The 14,432-nt window shown below is 38.3% G+C and overlaps 1 protein-coding gene across 1 annotated transcript; it reads left to right on the top strand.

Annotated features, from left to right (window-relative positions):
- Positions 1-351: 351 nt before the first annotated feature.
- LOC120092192 (NADH dehydrogenase [ubiquinone] 1 alpha subcomplex subunit 2) lies at positions 352-14,181 on the top strand. The gene is made up of 3 exons (XM_039050428.1): positions 352-542; positions 656-762; positions 13,864-14,181. Exons 1-3 carry the CDS (start codon positions 457-459, stop codon positions 13,956-13,958), a joined length of 288 nt encoding a protein of 95 aa, XP_038906356.1. The 5' UTR covers positions 352-456; the 3' UTR covers positions 13,959-14,181.
- Positions 14,182-14,432: the final 251 nt, after the last annotated feature.

The following is a 14,432-nucleotide window of genomic DNA, read 5'->3' as shown; positions in this document are numbered from 1 at the left end:
TCATCTGAAAAAATGTAAATTCATTTGAAAATTTAGAAGTTCATATAATCATGGAAACAAAAATTGACATAAAATTACATATTGAATATAATATTTGGTAAAAACAACTGAATTTGAAGAAAATTTGAAAGTATATAAGATTTGCTATAAGATTTGGATAGATTATCTAATATTTAGAAAAATTACTAAAATCTCCATATTTAACCATTGATAAATTAGAAAAAATAAAAATTTTAATTAAATCTTGGTGGTGGATCCATCGAAAAAATTAATTTTCAAAGATGAAAAGTTTGAAGATGCTATTTTCTACCCTTTCTCATCTACCGAATAAGAGTAAGATTCATTAACCCGCTCATTGAAAAAGGCGAAGCCCCGATTGGCATTTGGGAAGGTCCGGTTCCATTCATCCGAGGTATAGAGATTTCACTTCATTCACGAACAGCGAGAGAGGTTGAAATGGCATGGAGAGGACAGCTATCCAAGAATTTGAAGGAGCTTCGAATCTTGCTCTGCCAATCCTCTCCTTCAAGCGCCCCCGCTAGGTATTCAGTTTCTGCTCTCTTTTACGCTTTCCGATGCCTTCTAAAACTTCAAATCGTGCTCTTCACGGAGCTTATTTTCAGATATTGTTGAATAAGGAGTTTTCCTCTGACAGGGGATTCGTGGAAAAGAATTACAAGGACCTTAAGACTTTGAATCCCAAATTTCCAATATTGATCCGCGAATGCAGTGGAGTGGAGCCGCAATTATGGGCTAGATATGGTATTTCAATGCACTCCTACCCAAACGATTTCATTTCGTTTTATCGTCTTCCCTCTAGGTTTCGAGATTCTTTCGAGCTTTGATGTTTTATTTCCTGCTATACTCGAATTGATTGATAAGCGCGCTTAGTGATGTCAAATAATCTGCTGGGTGGTCTTTCTTTATCTGTTAGTGATGAAAAATACTCTTTCCATGGTAGATAGTCAGGTCATAGTATTTTCAAGATTCCATTTCCTGGGATGTAGTAAATACCCATTTAATGGAATTCGTTCTGGGTTTATTTTGTCAAGATTCGCAGTTTTCTTTTATTTTCTGCTGTGAACTATGAAATTTAACTGGTCCTGTGGTTTCTCAAGTAAAATAAAAATCAACTGGTTCTACTCGTAGGCTGACATCTTCGTTTTACCTTCTAAATGAAGGAGAAATTAGTAGCCACGGGAGTTTCACTGTGTCCCATTTTCCCTTTACTGTCATTCACCCCGGAAAGGAAACATATTGTTAAAACGATTTGTTCTTACTTTTGGTTATAGTTGGTGGCTGATCTTTCAAGAGAGACACTCATAATTTTGAATAAATGAAATAAAGGGAGACTCCATGCACCTATAGGTAATAACAAAAGAGATTTCCAATTGGAAACTAGATAGGGTTGACTAAAACGTTCAAAGGGGTGTCTTGTTTTGCACCAAGGCAGCCCAGTAGATAGAACCAAATCTATGAAACTATCAAAACAAGAAAAAGAATCTCAGAAGAAATGTTTATTATGCTCACCCTATAAAATCCAGAGAAAGGTGCGAATAATGGCCAACTAAACAATCTTCCTTGTGCCATGAATGGATGGCCCACCAAAAGAGATGCTAGAATGTCAAAGATATTGTCAAAGTAGACCAATGACCAACCAAAAGCATCCAGAATAATATGCCAGAAACAAGAGGCAAAAGAATGATGCATAATCAGATTAGCAAGGGATTCAGAATAGTTTTGACACATAACACACCAAGAAGGAGATATATACAAATAAGGCATAGGACGTTGTAGACGATCAATAATGTTGACAACATCAATGCTAAGCTCTCACAAGAAAATTTTATTCTTTTAGAGTAATGATCTATCCAAATGGCAAAATATAAATCCTTTACAAGAGGATCCACAATTCCCACCAAATCATCCATGAGAGATTTCACAGAAAAAGAAGAAGGGTCAATGGTCCATCGCCATGAATCAAGTGAGGCAAAATCTTATAGAGAACAACAACTGAGATAAAGAAGTCCATTCTATAGTTTCAAGCTCATTAAGATTTCGAGGAAGACGTAGGTCCCAAGCCTTTGAATCGACAATCCACACATTGGCCACCTTAATGTGAGGAAGACAAGTAACGCGAAACAATCTAGGGAAAGCCGTAGAGAGAACACCACAATCAAGCCAATGATCCTTCTAAAAAGAAATAGATGTACCCATACCAAGGCAACACCGAATACGAGCTTTAACCAACTCAATGGTCTGACAAATAAACCGCCACAGAGATTTAGATGAATCACGAATAGTAGTCGACCAAATACAGGTGGGAGAATAGAATTTAGCCACAATGAGTTTCCTCCACAATGCATCATGTTTATGTAAAAACCGCTAGATCCATTTAGCCAAAAGAGAAGAATTTCGATAACAAAAATTTCCAAGACCAAGGTCACCCATTATCTTGGGATGTTGAGTAACCTCCCAATTCACATTATGCATCCCACTATCACCTTGAGAACCTTTCCAAAGAAAGTCGCAAATCAATTTGTCCAAACACTTAATAACAGTAGAGGGAGCACGAAAGAGTGATAAATAATACGTAGGCAAACTAGCTAAAGTAGTCTGAATGAGAGTGTGCCTTCCACCCTTCAAAATATACGCATACTTCCAATTGTGAAGCTTTTGTTGCACCCGCTCAACAATGGGTTGCCAGAACCTGGGTGTAGAGGAATTACCTCCCGAGGCAAACTAAGGTAATTTGTAGGCCAAAGACCCTGCTTACACACAAAGGTGGTCACCATCCAATCAAGGTCAACATCAGCCAAATTTATTCCCAACAATTCGCTCTTAGATAAATTAATGAACAAATCAGAAGCTTGCTAAATATATGAATGTAGAAAGATGCTGCAAATCATATCTATTGGCAGTGGTGAAGAGCAAAGTCATCGACGAATTGTAATGACTAAGGACAAAAGAGGAATTACTAATAGATTGAGATGCAGTAAGACCCTTTGATGAGCTATGATTCAGCAGGCGGCTTAGACAGTCTGCAACCAAGATTAACAAAAAGGGAGAGAGAGAGAGAGGATTAAAATCTTACCATGGGGTCCACCACTTATAATGATAGAGAAGTTGGCACTAGAGAGTCAGCTTTGCATCCAAGACCACCAAATGTATTTGAAGCCCTTAGCCTTAAGACAACATCCAAAAAATCCCAATCAACCATATCAAAAGCTTTTTCAAGATCCAACTTAAGAACGACACCTTCATTGCCTTTTCTAGATCAATCATCAATCAGTTTATTAGCCATGAGAGAACGTTTTAAGTTGTCTCTCATGAGTCATGAGTAGTAGTGATATAAATTTTTAGCCTCTTACAAGTGCGAGGACGGATTCACTTATTTGTTAACTCATTTTTTGGGTTTAATTTATTTCTTTTTATCTTTGGCTTTCAGAAGTTTTAATTGCATACTTTATACGGCAACATTGTGGCAACTTAATCAGTTCTTGTTTTAATAGATGGTATTAAGTTCTTCACATCAATGCTATCTGGAATATTCCTTATCAATATATGTGATAAGGAATCACGAAATTATTCAGATTCATGTTCTTCGACTGACACTTGTGTAGACTTTAGTGTAGGTACACTCAATAATATTAGATTTGCTTGATATCTATCTAAAAATCCTTAGAGTATACTTTTATTCCTGTCTTTTATTATTTGAGATGATCAATTTATTTGGGTTTTTATTCTTCTTCTTCTTTATATATTTTTTTTACTATCTATGTTTTTTTTTTTTTAAAAAATAATGAGAAACCAAGCTTTCCGGGGCATAAAGAAACAAAAAACTAGCCCCATAAGGAGTCCAACACTAATTAAGAAAGGGACTACAATCCAAAAGGATAAAACTTAATTGATAATTACATAAAAGTAGAGAGAACGAAACCCACTATGATGTATTGAAATGAAGAATATCCCAAATCTCGTTTATAGATCTCTCTACACCCCTAAAAAATCCTACCATTCCTCTCAAGCCAAAGCCCTTAAAATCCTGCAAAAATACACACCTGCCGGCTGCCATAAAACTGGGCCTTTATCCTGAAAGGGCGGTTCAAAAAACTGAAAGAGATTCAAAAGAGTCTCTTCAATCAAGAACAACTGCCTCTCTGTTACAAACCCAACAAATCCCCTAGGAATCTTGACGTCTGACGATGCTCCCAGACTGCCAAAGTATACTTAAAGTTGACCAGAAAATGATCCAAATCCTCCTACACTGGTTGACACAAATAGCACCATAGCGAGTACAACATAAAGGAAGAGTGCTTTTGAACATGACCCGATGTGTTAAGTTTCTAATGAAGAACCTGTCATGCAAAGAATTTTATCTTTTTGGGAATCTTTGCCTTTCAAATAGAGGAGAAAGCCAAAGCACTGGGAGGAGTAGGAGGGCCATATGACACGTGGAAAGATAACAATGAACCAGGAGAGAAACCCATGAAGGATTGGGGGACCAAAAGTGAATATCCCTTCTCCTTGGACTCATGAAAGAGTCACCTAGTTCCATCAATAGTTCCCTACTTGTCAAAGGGGGGTTGAACCCCAAATAACTGGAAGAAGAAAACGAAGGGGAATCCAGAGGAGGACGAAGGCCACATAATGCAAACTTTTGTCTAAAAGATGGTACAAGTGAGGAAACACAGAACAAAGAGGGTTACCACCTATCCACCAATCTTCTAAAAAATAGACCTTTGTACCTATTCCCAATACATCATTTAATGAAGTGCACAGAAAATGAAAAACTTCACGAAATAACATTTAGACATTTAGAGTAGCCTCTAACCTCATAGGCTGAGATCTAGCAAAAAGGGTGTGGACTGTAATCACTCACTATAACCTTGTGCTGTAATTCGTAAAGCATCAAATTTTAAAAGAAAAAAAAGGGCCGTAACCCCTTGGCCAACAAAACCTCATTTCATTATCTCCAGTGTTTTTTTTTTGTTTGTTTTGTTTTCCCATTAACTAAAGTTGATTTCGTAGGAATAAATAGAATTGTGCTACTCCTCTAGGATTGAATTTATTCAGTGAGAGTTAATTGTTATTATTATTATTTTTTTAACACAATTAGCTTCGTTATTAGTTGGTTTTTTATTAGGCGGTGTGTGTATTGAGTGGAAACTGCTGTATAATAGTAGAATAGGTGTGGTCCCCATCACGGTCTTCCTTGAACAAACTTTGTTCTATAGATTGTGCACTTTGTCCTTGAGTTCTTGAGGAAAAAAGATGCGGTTCCATCTTCGATAGGCACACACTAAAGGTATCATGTCTTTGATTCTCAAAAAAAGAAAAGAAAAAAGGCATCAGGTCTTTGTAAATACTACCTTGTCATATGGAATAAAGAGTTCTCAAGTATTTTTGAGACTTAGACTGAGTTAACATTTCCACCCATAGATTTGATACTTAGGCTTACATTTGGTAGAAAGGCAAAGTTCTCAAGTAATGCTTCTTAGTAATTGAATAAAGAGTTCTGTGGTAAGCTATTTTTATCATATGGAATAAAGAGTTCTCAAGTAATGCTTCTTCGTAATTGAAGAAGTGCTCTTGAGTAGAAAGGCAAAGTTCTGTGATAAGCTATTTTTTTTCACTATTTATTTATTCTTATTTTCTTTTTATAGCAACAACCTTCATGGAGACAATAATAATAATAATGAAAAATAAAAACAAAACAATACAATGGTATACAAAAAACCAAGTCTACAAAAAAAAAAAAAAAAAGAAGAGGGGACCCCATTAAAGGGACTCTAACTATGCAACATAGTGTCCATAGAATAGTTACAAAAGATGATCGAAACCAAAGCCTACAAAGAAGCATGGGACCTAACAAGGGATTAGATGTCACTCAGGTTCCTCTCCACACCTTTAAACACTCTATTATTTCTCTTTCTCTAAAGATCCACAACACAACAAACACCATAGCAAACCATAAGAACTGGTCCTTTTCACAAAAAGCGGATGAAGGAGGAACTCTGCGATTACATCTGGAACATTTCTTTGACTAGCAAGCATGAAATCGATGGCTTGAAAGAAGTATTTTTTTTAAAAGGAAACAAAACTTTCCATTGATGAAATGAAGAGTCTAATGCTCAAAGTACATAAATCCCAAAAGTAGTTCCAAACAGCTCTCACATACTTGCATCTCCAAAGCACGTGATGTTGGTCTTCCTCTGCCTTTTGACAAAGGATACAATAAAATGGGCCAACTAACAAGCCATCATCCTCGAGAGCCAATCAAAAGTGTTAACAGGACCATGTAAAACTTATCAAATAAATAACTTAATTTTCTTAGGAATTTTAATCCTCTAAAGAGCGTCAAATATTGATTCACTAATGGGAGAAGGGTCCAACAAACAATGAAATGGAGATTTAGTAGAGAATCCCTTCTCTCGAGCCTAAGTTATAGTCCCCAATCAAAGACAAGAAGGAGACAACCTCCATCACTTCCCTTGGTCAATGAGTGATGAAAACCAAAAGAGAAAGAAATCAAGATTCCTCCTTGACCAAATGAGAAAATCATAAGCCAAATGATTTTTTAAGGAATACAAAACTACAAATTATAGAAATGGAAAAACGTAATGTAGAGGGGTTTGTCCCTCACCCACTGATGTCATCGGCCATGGTTGGGCTCATTTCATGGGCAAGATTCTTGGTGGAAAATATACCCTTGGGTTATGTTTTCCAAACCTGAAAATCTTTGTGATATGCTAATTGGACCCTATTGATGCTATCCATGAGAATAATCCAGTCTTCTACCTCATTGTTAGTAAAGTTTCTCCTAAATTGGGGAATTCAACTCTGTTGGTCAATCCATGAATTCTGTACGAATGAGTTTTTTTTGACATCCAGAGCAAAGAGGTGAGGATATTGTAAAGCAAGAGTAGTATCCCCAGGCCACTGATCAAGCTAGAATAATGTGTGTGCCCCATTCCCCATTTCAGTGATAATTCTATCGTGTATAAAGTTCAAATGTATCAAAATGTCATGCCATGGTTCTCATAGGTGATTAGGGAAGACGTTCAACCACATTTTCAATGAGGAGGAACCATATTTAGCATCAATAATCTGTCCCCAAAGAGTGTCCTCCTCGTGGTAGTATCTCCATATCCATTTTGCAAGAACTCGGTTTCTTTAGCCAAACTTTGGATGCCCAACCCACCATGAGAAAGGGGCTTAATGATTTTGTCCCATCTAACAAGGTGTGAACCTGCAATTGGGCCCCCTTTCCATAAAAAGATTTTTTACTATTTTTCTATGGTTGAGATAATCTTGGACAAAATCTTGAAGAGACAAAATAAGTAGGGAGGTTGGTTAGTGTGGCTTGTAAAAGAGTAAGTCTACCACCTTTAGATATGTGAGGGTGGTTCCATGAGTGGAGCCTTCTGGCAATCTTCTCCACAATAGGTAGCCAAAAAGATAAGATTCGAGGTTTACCATAGAGGGAGGGCCCAAGGTAATTGGTTAGCAAATGGCTTATGTTTGCAATTGTACTTGTACGCAATTGAAGTAATCATCTCCTATATAGTGTTTATCCTCGAAATCTCAAACTTATTATGATTAATGTTCAGTCCAAAAGCTTGCTTGTAGAGTTTCACAAGGTCGAACCGATTGTTAAGAGCATTAGAATACATGGAGGACAAAAGGATGGTATTATCTGCGAAAAGTAGATGATATATCCAAAGAGAACTATTCCCAGTACTAATGCTTGCAATAAGGTCTTGTCGCTAGCCTCAATTAACATATGCCTGAAACAATCCATAATGAGACCAAAGAGGAAAGGTGAGAGCAGATCACCTTGTCAGAGGCTTCTTGTAGCTTGTATCTCCCCCTAGGACAACCGTCAATGAGGATGGAGTAATTTTGGGAGGAGACACAACCTCTAATCCATTTCCTCCAAGTGCTGCCAAATCCTTTGTTTTTAAAAACAAGATCAAGGAAATCCCACTTGACCTTGAAATTTAAAGGAAATGTGATTTGGTCGATTGGGATCTTTATCACTTATCTTCCTTTAAAAATCGTCTGGTCTTGGATTTCTTGATTTGATCTGAGAAATCTGTCTTTTTCCATTGGGTTCCATCACTATTTGTCCAATAGTGAAAAATGGAGGTTGCCTCTCTTATTTCTTTATTGGAGGGGTGCATGTAAGACCTCTAATCATAAACACCTACAAGAGTAGGGGCAAAATAGGGAAAACAAAGCTGAAAGGGATGTGAGTTAGTCACCAAGTAGGGACCAATTGACAGGAGGTTATAAGGAAGCTTGAGGGAATTCATTGGGGATATGTTGAATTTGGAGCTTGCTAAAGCTTAGGAAAGGGAGGCACTCTCGAATCCAACCCTTATCCTTTTCTTTCTTTGATTACTTTTCTGTACTTTAGATCTTCTTCTTCTTCTTATTCTGTCTGTTTCCTTTATTGACTCGGGTATTTGTTGACTTATTTCTGGAAATAATATAGTTGTGGCAGTTGCCTGCCTACTTTGTTTCTTGTTAGGTATTTTTCTGAGTATAAGAATAATAGGATACCTAACAAATTGGTATCAGAGCCTACTCCATTCTGGGAAAAACTAGAAGTATGGTGATGAAAGAGATTGAGGACAAGTTGGAAGCTCACGACAAGGACATCATAAGGCTTAAGGAGATGGCCTTCGTGATGTGTCAGAATGTTGATTGGCTCATGGGGGAAATGAGAGAAATCAATTCGAATAGAGGAAAAGAGGAGACACTGGTGACAAATGGAACTCAGAGGAAAGGTAAATCGTCGAAAACAGAGGAGGGCGAATCATCGCTGGTGAGATCCGGTGGAGATAAAAACAAGTACAAACGATTAGAGATGCCCATCTTCAAGGGAGATCACCTAGATTCTTGGTTATATAGGGTAGAACATTATTTTGAAATCCACGAATTAATAGAGGAAGAGAAGATCAAGGTCGCGGTAGTGAGCTTCGACCCAGAGGTTATCTATTGGTATTGCTGGACCCATAATCGAGATCCTATTCGAACATGGGGAGATTTGAAGAAGAGGATGTTTGGACGTTTTTGAAGCACCCAAGAAGGGAACCTAACTCAACGTTTCCTCACAATCAAACAAGAAGGGTCATACGAGGAGTATCGGAAGAAATTCGAAAAATTCTTTGCACCATTGCCATCACTATTCGAGGAGGTACTAATCGGAACTTTCATCAATGGGTTGGAACCTAAATTAAAGGCCGAAGTGGAGAGTCATCACCCGCAAGGATTAGAAGCAACGATGAAGGTGGCTCAAACTCAAGACGAGAAGGTATAGACCTTGCAAGGGCTCGAAGGTAACGCAGGTGGGAATGGCTAGGGAAAAGAGATGAAGTTTAGTGGGCCGAGTAAAGCAGGCCAAGGGCAATATAGCAAGCCCAACACCTTACGAGTTCAAGTATCGGAGAGAACGGGGGCCCAACGAAAAGAAGGTCTGACCCATCGACTGACGGATATTGAAATTAGGGAAAGACGAAACAAGGGCCCATGTTTTAAATGCGATGATAAATATTCCCCCGATCACCATTGCAAGGCGAGAGAATCCAGGGAATTACAATTACTCATTGTCGGCGGAGGTCAAGAGATCGAAGAGATTGAGGAGTGTTTGGAAGAAAATATCGAAGTAGAAGATACAGAAAAAGTCGAGCTCGTTTTTTGTTCGGTCTTGAGATTTTCTGCTCCAGGTACGATGAAATTAAAGGGGAAATTAGGTGAAACCGAGTTTGTCAATCATGATCGATTGTAGGGCAACCCACAATTTCATACACCAAAAGCTTGTCGACGAAATGAAATTACCAGTATCAAACACAACAAGTTATGGAATTGTGATTGGAAACGGGAAGGTTGTACAAGGAAGTCGTAGAACTGCAAGGGATAACAATTTTAGAGAATTTTTTGCCTTTCGATTTAGGCAACTTGGATGTCATATTAGGAATGACCTGGTTGCACACGATGGGGTACATGGTGTGGATTGGAATCCTTGGACAATGACTTTTGCACGGGGAGAATCTCAAGTGATTTTAAAGGGAGATCCATCGCTGACTAAAGCTAAAGTATCTAGGAAAATGTTGGTGAGCAATTGGGAAAAGGAGGATCTAGGATTCATTGTTGAATTACAGAAGATAGAACTCGGGAAGCATAAGGAAGGAACACTCTAATCATGCACTCAACCACAAGAAGAAATACCTCTAGTGGTAACACGTGCTGAACCATAATGAGAATGTGTTTGAGACACTTAGTCGTCTCCCACCTACACGAGAAATAGATCACCAGATCCCAACGATGGAGGGCCAACAACCAATCAATGTCAGACCATATAAATACGGGTATGTGCAGAAGGATGAGATAGAGCGAATGGTGAAGGAGATGTTATCAGTGGGCATTATACGACCGAGTAGGAGCCACATTCTAATCCTTAATGAATCAGGTATTTTGACCATTTCTTCATCGCTTCATACTGGTCTGCTTTGACAATATATTGGTGTATAGTCCAGATCTAGATTCTCATAAAGAGCACTTAACAACATACTTTGGGTTATTGAGGACCAACAATTATACGCAAACAGAAAGAAAAGTGTATTTGGGCAAACATCCATTAATTATCTAGGCCATTTGGGTTTTCGAAGCTGGAGTACAAGTGGATGGGGAGAAGATTTATGCTATGGTCGACTGGCCTATTCCAAGAAATGTGTTGGAATTGAGGGGATTCCTAGGCTGATCGGTTATTACCGAAGGTTTGTGAAGAATTACGGAGAAATTGTAGCACCTTTGACACAACTCTTGCAGAAGAACGCATTTGGGTGGAATGTATTAGCCATTACAGCTTTTAATAACTTGAAGTATGCTATGACTAAGATACCAGTGTTAGCTCTCCTAGACTTCATTAAAATGTTCGTAGTTGAAACAGACGCTTCAGGTATGGGGATCGGGGCAGTGCTAATGCAAGGTAAATGTCTTATCGCCTATTTCAGTCAGAAACTTTTCGAAAGAGCTCGAGCAAAATCTGTTTATGAAAAGGAGTTAATGGCGGTGGTCCTATCAGTTCAAAAGTGGCGCCACTATTTATTGGGATTGAAATTTACCGTCGTATTGGACCAAAAAGCCCCGATATTTTTGGTAGAACAAAGGGAGGTGCAACCTCAATTTCAGAAATGGTTGGTAAAATTACTCGGTTATGACTTCGAAATTTTATACCAACCAGGCTCAAGTAACAAAGTGGTAGATGCCTTATTAAGATGGCCATATGGAGCAGAACTACGGATCCTATCCGCCCTTACCTATTTGGATCTAACGGTCATCCAAAAAGAGGTGTTAGATAATTAGGACTTGAAGTTGATCATTGAAAGGTTAAAGGAGGATTCGGACAGTGTAACCAAGTTTTCTTGGCAGCACAGAAGACTCCTATACAAGGGCAGACTAATGATATCAGCAACCTTATCCCTTATTCCGTTGATACTTCATACATACCATAATTCAATGGTTAGGGGCCATTTCAGATTTATTCGTACTTACAAGAGGATGATTAGGAGCTGTACTGGAAGGGAATGAAGAAGACATTTTGGTCATATGTTGATCAGTGTATGATTTGCCAACAAAACAAAACAGAAACACTATCTTCGACAGGCCTACTTCAACCACTACCTATTCCAGATCAAGTTTGGGATATAACGATGGACTTCTATGATCAAAGGGGTATAACACCATCATGGTAGTTGTGGATAGTCTGAGTAAATACAACCATTTTATTCTTCTAACACACCCATTCACGGCAAAGCAAGTGGCAGAGGCATTCATTAAAGAGGGCACGATCCTTAAGTGCAGTACCACATTTCATCCACAAATGGATGGTCAAACTGAGAGAGGTAACCGATGTTTAGAGACCTACTTGAGATGCTTTTGTAATGAGAAACCCAAGAAGTGGAGTGACTGAATTCCTTGGGCAGAGCACTGGTATAATACCACCTTCCATGTGTCGATCAATACTACTCCCTTCAAAATATTATTTGGTCGTGACCTACCTCCACTGATATCGTATGGCGAAAGGAAAACTTCCAATAGTACTTTAGAACAACAACTAATGGAGAGGGATTGAGCTCTTTTGGCCTTGAAGGATCAACTGAATAAGGCCTAAGAACTAAACCAACATCGTCGAGAAGTGGTTCTCAAAGTAGGGGATGAGGTACTCCTTAAACTTCGATCCTACAGACAATGATCCTTGGCTCAATGTGGGAACAAAAAACTTACTCCGAGATATTATGGCCATTTTAAGGTGATAGAAAAAATTGGGGCAGTAGTTTATTGTTTACAACTTCCCCTCAATACATCGATTCACATTGTTTTTCACATATATCAATTAAAGAAAAAAAGAGGAAAGCAGAAACTGGTTTATCAACATCTCCCACAGTTTTAAGAGGATTTTGAATTAAATGCCTAGTCGGATATGTTATTGGGTAGACAATGGAGTTCCACCATGGGGAAGGAAGAGGCTTTGGTTAAATGAATGGACCAATCGAAATTCGAAGCTACATGGGTGGAAATAAATAAAATGAAGTCACAATTCCCCGAGTTTCACCTTGAGGATAAGGTGAGTTTTGCAGAAGGGGATATTGTAAGACCTCCAATCATTCACATCTATAAGAGGAGGGGCAAAATAGGGAAAGCAGAGCTGAAAGGGTTGTGAGTTAGTTACGCCATGTGGGGACCAGCTGACGGGAGGTTATAAGGAAGCTTGAGGGAATTCATTAGGGATATGTTAAATTTGGAGTTTGCTATTGCTAAAGCTTAGGAAAGGGAGGCGCTCTCGAATCTAACCGTTTATCTTTTTTTTTTTTTTTTCTTTGATTACTTTTCTGTACTTAGTTCTTCTTCTTCTTATTCTGTCTGTTTTTATTTGTTGACTCGGGTATTTGTTGGCTGATTTCTGAAAATAATATAGCTATGTCAGTTTCCTACCTATTCTGTTTCTTATTAGGTATTTTTCTGAGTATAAGACTAATAGGATACCTAATAATGCATCTTTTGGGAGGAGAGAAGGGATGTTCGCATTGGGAGTTTGGATCATAGTGAAGGGTTTTCTTGTAAATCCTTCCCCAGATTGTTATTGGACCCCTTTCCCAATGGGGAGTCTGTGTTCGATGTGATTTGAAGGTTTAAGATTGCTAAGAAAGTAAGGTTTTTTATTTGGCAAGTCTTGCTTGGTCGTGTGAATACTCTTGGTAGGCTTGTTAGGAGAAGAATTTGTCGGTTTTTTTTGCTGTATTCTTTTTTGTCGGAAGGCGGAGGAAGACCTGGATCATCTCCTTTGGGACTGTCGGTATGGGAAGACTATGTTGAGTTTCTTCTTGCAGGAGTTTGATTTCAGCATTGTTGGGCAGAGAGACGTTCAAACGACGATCGAGGAGTTTCTCCTCCTCCATCTGAGAGGCCATTATCTGTGGCTTACTGGGGTGTGTGCGGTCGTTTAGGATATTTGGGAGGAGAGGAATGATAGAGTTTTTAGAGATAGGGAAAGGGACCCTTGCGAGGTATGGATCTTGGTGAGATTTCATGTTTTGTTTTGGGCTTCTTTTTCGATTTTTTTTTTTGTAACTATTCTATAGGAAACATTTTACTTAGCTGGAACCCCTTCCTTTAGATGGGGTGTTTGATGGGCTTGTTTTTTGTATGTCCCTGTATTCTTTCATTTTTTCTCAAGGAAAGTAGTCGTTCCAATAAAAAAAAGGGAAATGTGACTGCAATATGCACCTTTTATGTTCGATTTTGGTTAATGCAACTAATTAATTTTTCTTTTTCTTTTCTTCTTTGATTTGGCAGACATGGGCGTTGAGAGGGTTGCTCGTCTGGAGGGTTTGAGTGAGGCACAAATCTCGAAGGCACTCGAAGACCTAGTTAAAGTTGGGGCATCCTGAAGGAGTAGTCTGCTGTGCTATTGTTACTTTCTACAGACTTAATAAATGCACGAGTGGAACTTCTCTTGAGATGCTTTTCTATTTACATTCTCTTCGCTCTGCGTTTTTGAGATTATTGCTCAAATATCCATCTTGAGAACTCGTGTTTCTAGTACGTATACCTATTTGTTTATATGAATAGTTTCTCCGGGAGTTGTCATAATGGATACTTTTTGCAATGAGAGATTAGATTGAACATATTAAAACATGAGAATAAATGGATACTTTTTAAACCAGGAGGATAAATTGAAAAACACTAGAACGTTAAGTTTAGCCTTTGAATATACACAAGTTAGCAAGTTTAGCAAACTTTTCAAAGTTGTTAGGAGTCTGGGAGTGGCTTATTTTTATTTATAGACCAATATGATTTGTATTGTTGGTCATCCTTTTAGTGGTACAAAGAAGACGCTTTGGTTGATACTTTTGCAGTCTTTC

The sequence above is a fragment of the Benincasa hispida genome, chromosome 11 (genome assembly GCF_009727055.1).
Source record: "Benincasa hispida cultivar B227 chromosome 11, ASM972705v1, whole genome shotgun sequence".
Taxonomy (NCBI): Eukaryota; Viridiplantae; Streptophyta; class Magnoliopsida; order Cucurbitales; family Cucurbitaceae; genus Benincasa; species Benincasa hispida.
This window is presented reverse-complemented; position numbering and strand designations above follow the sequence as displayed.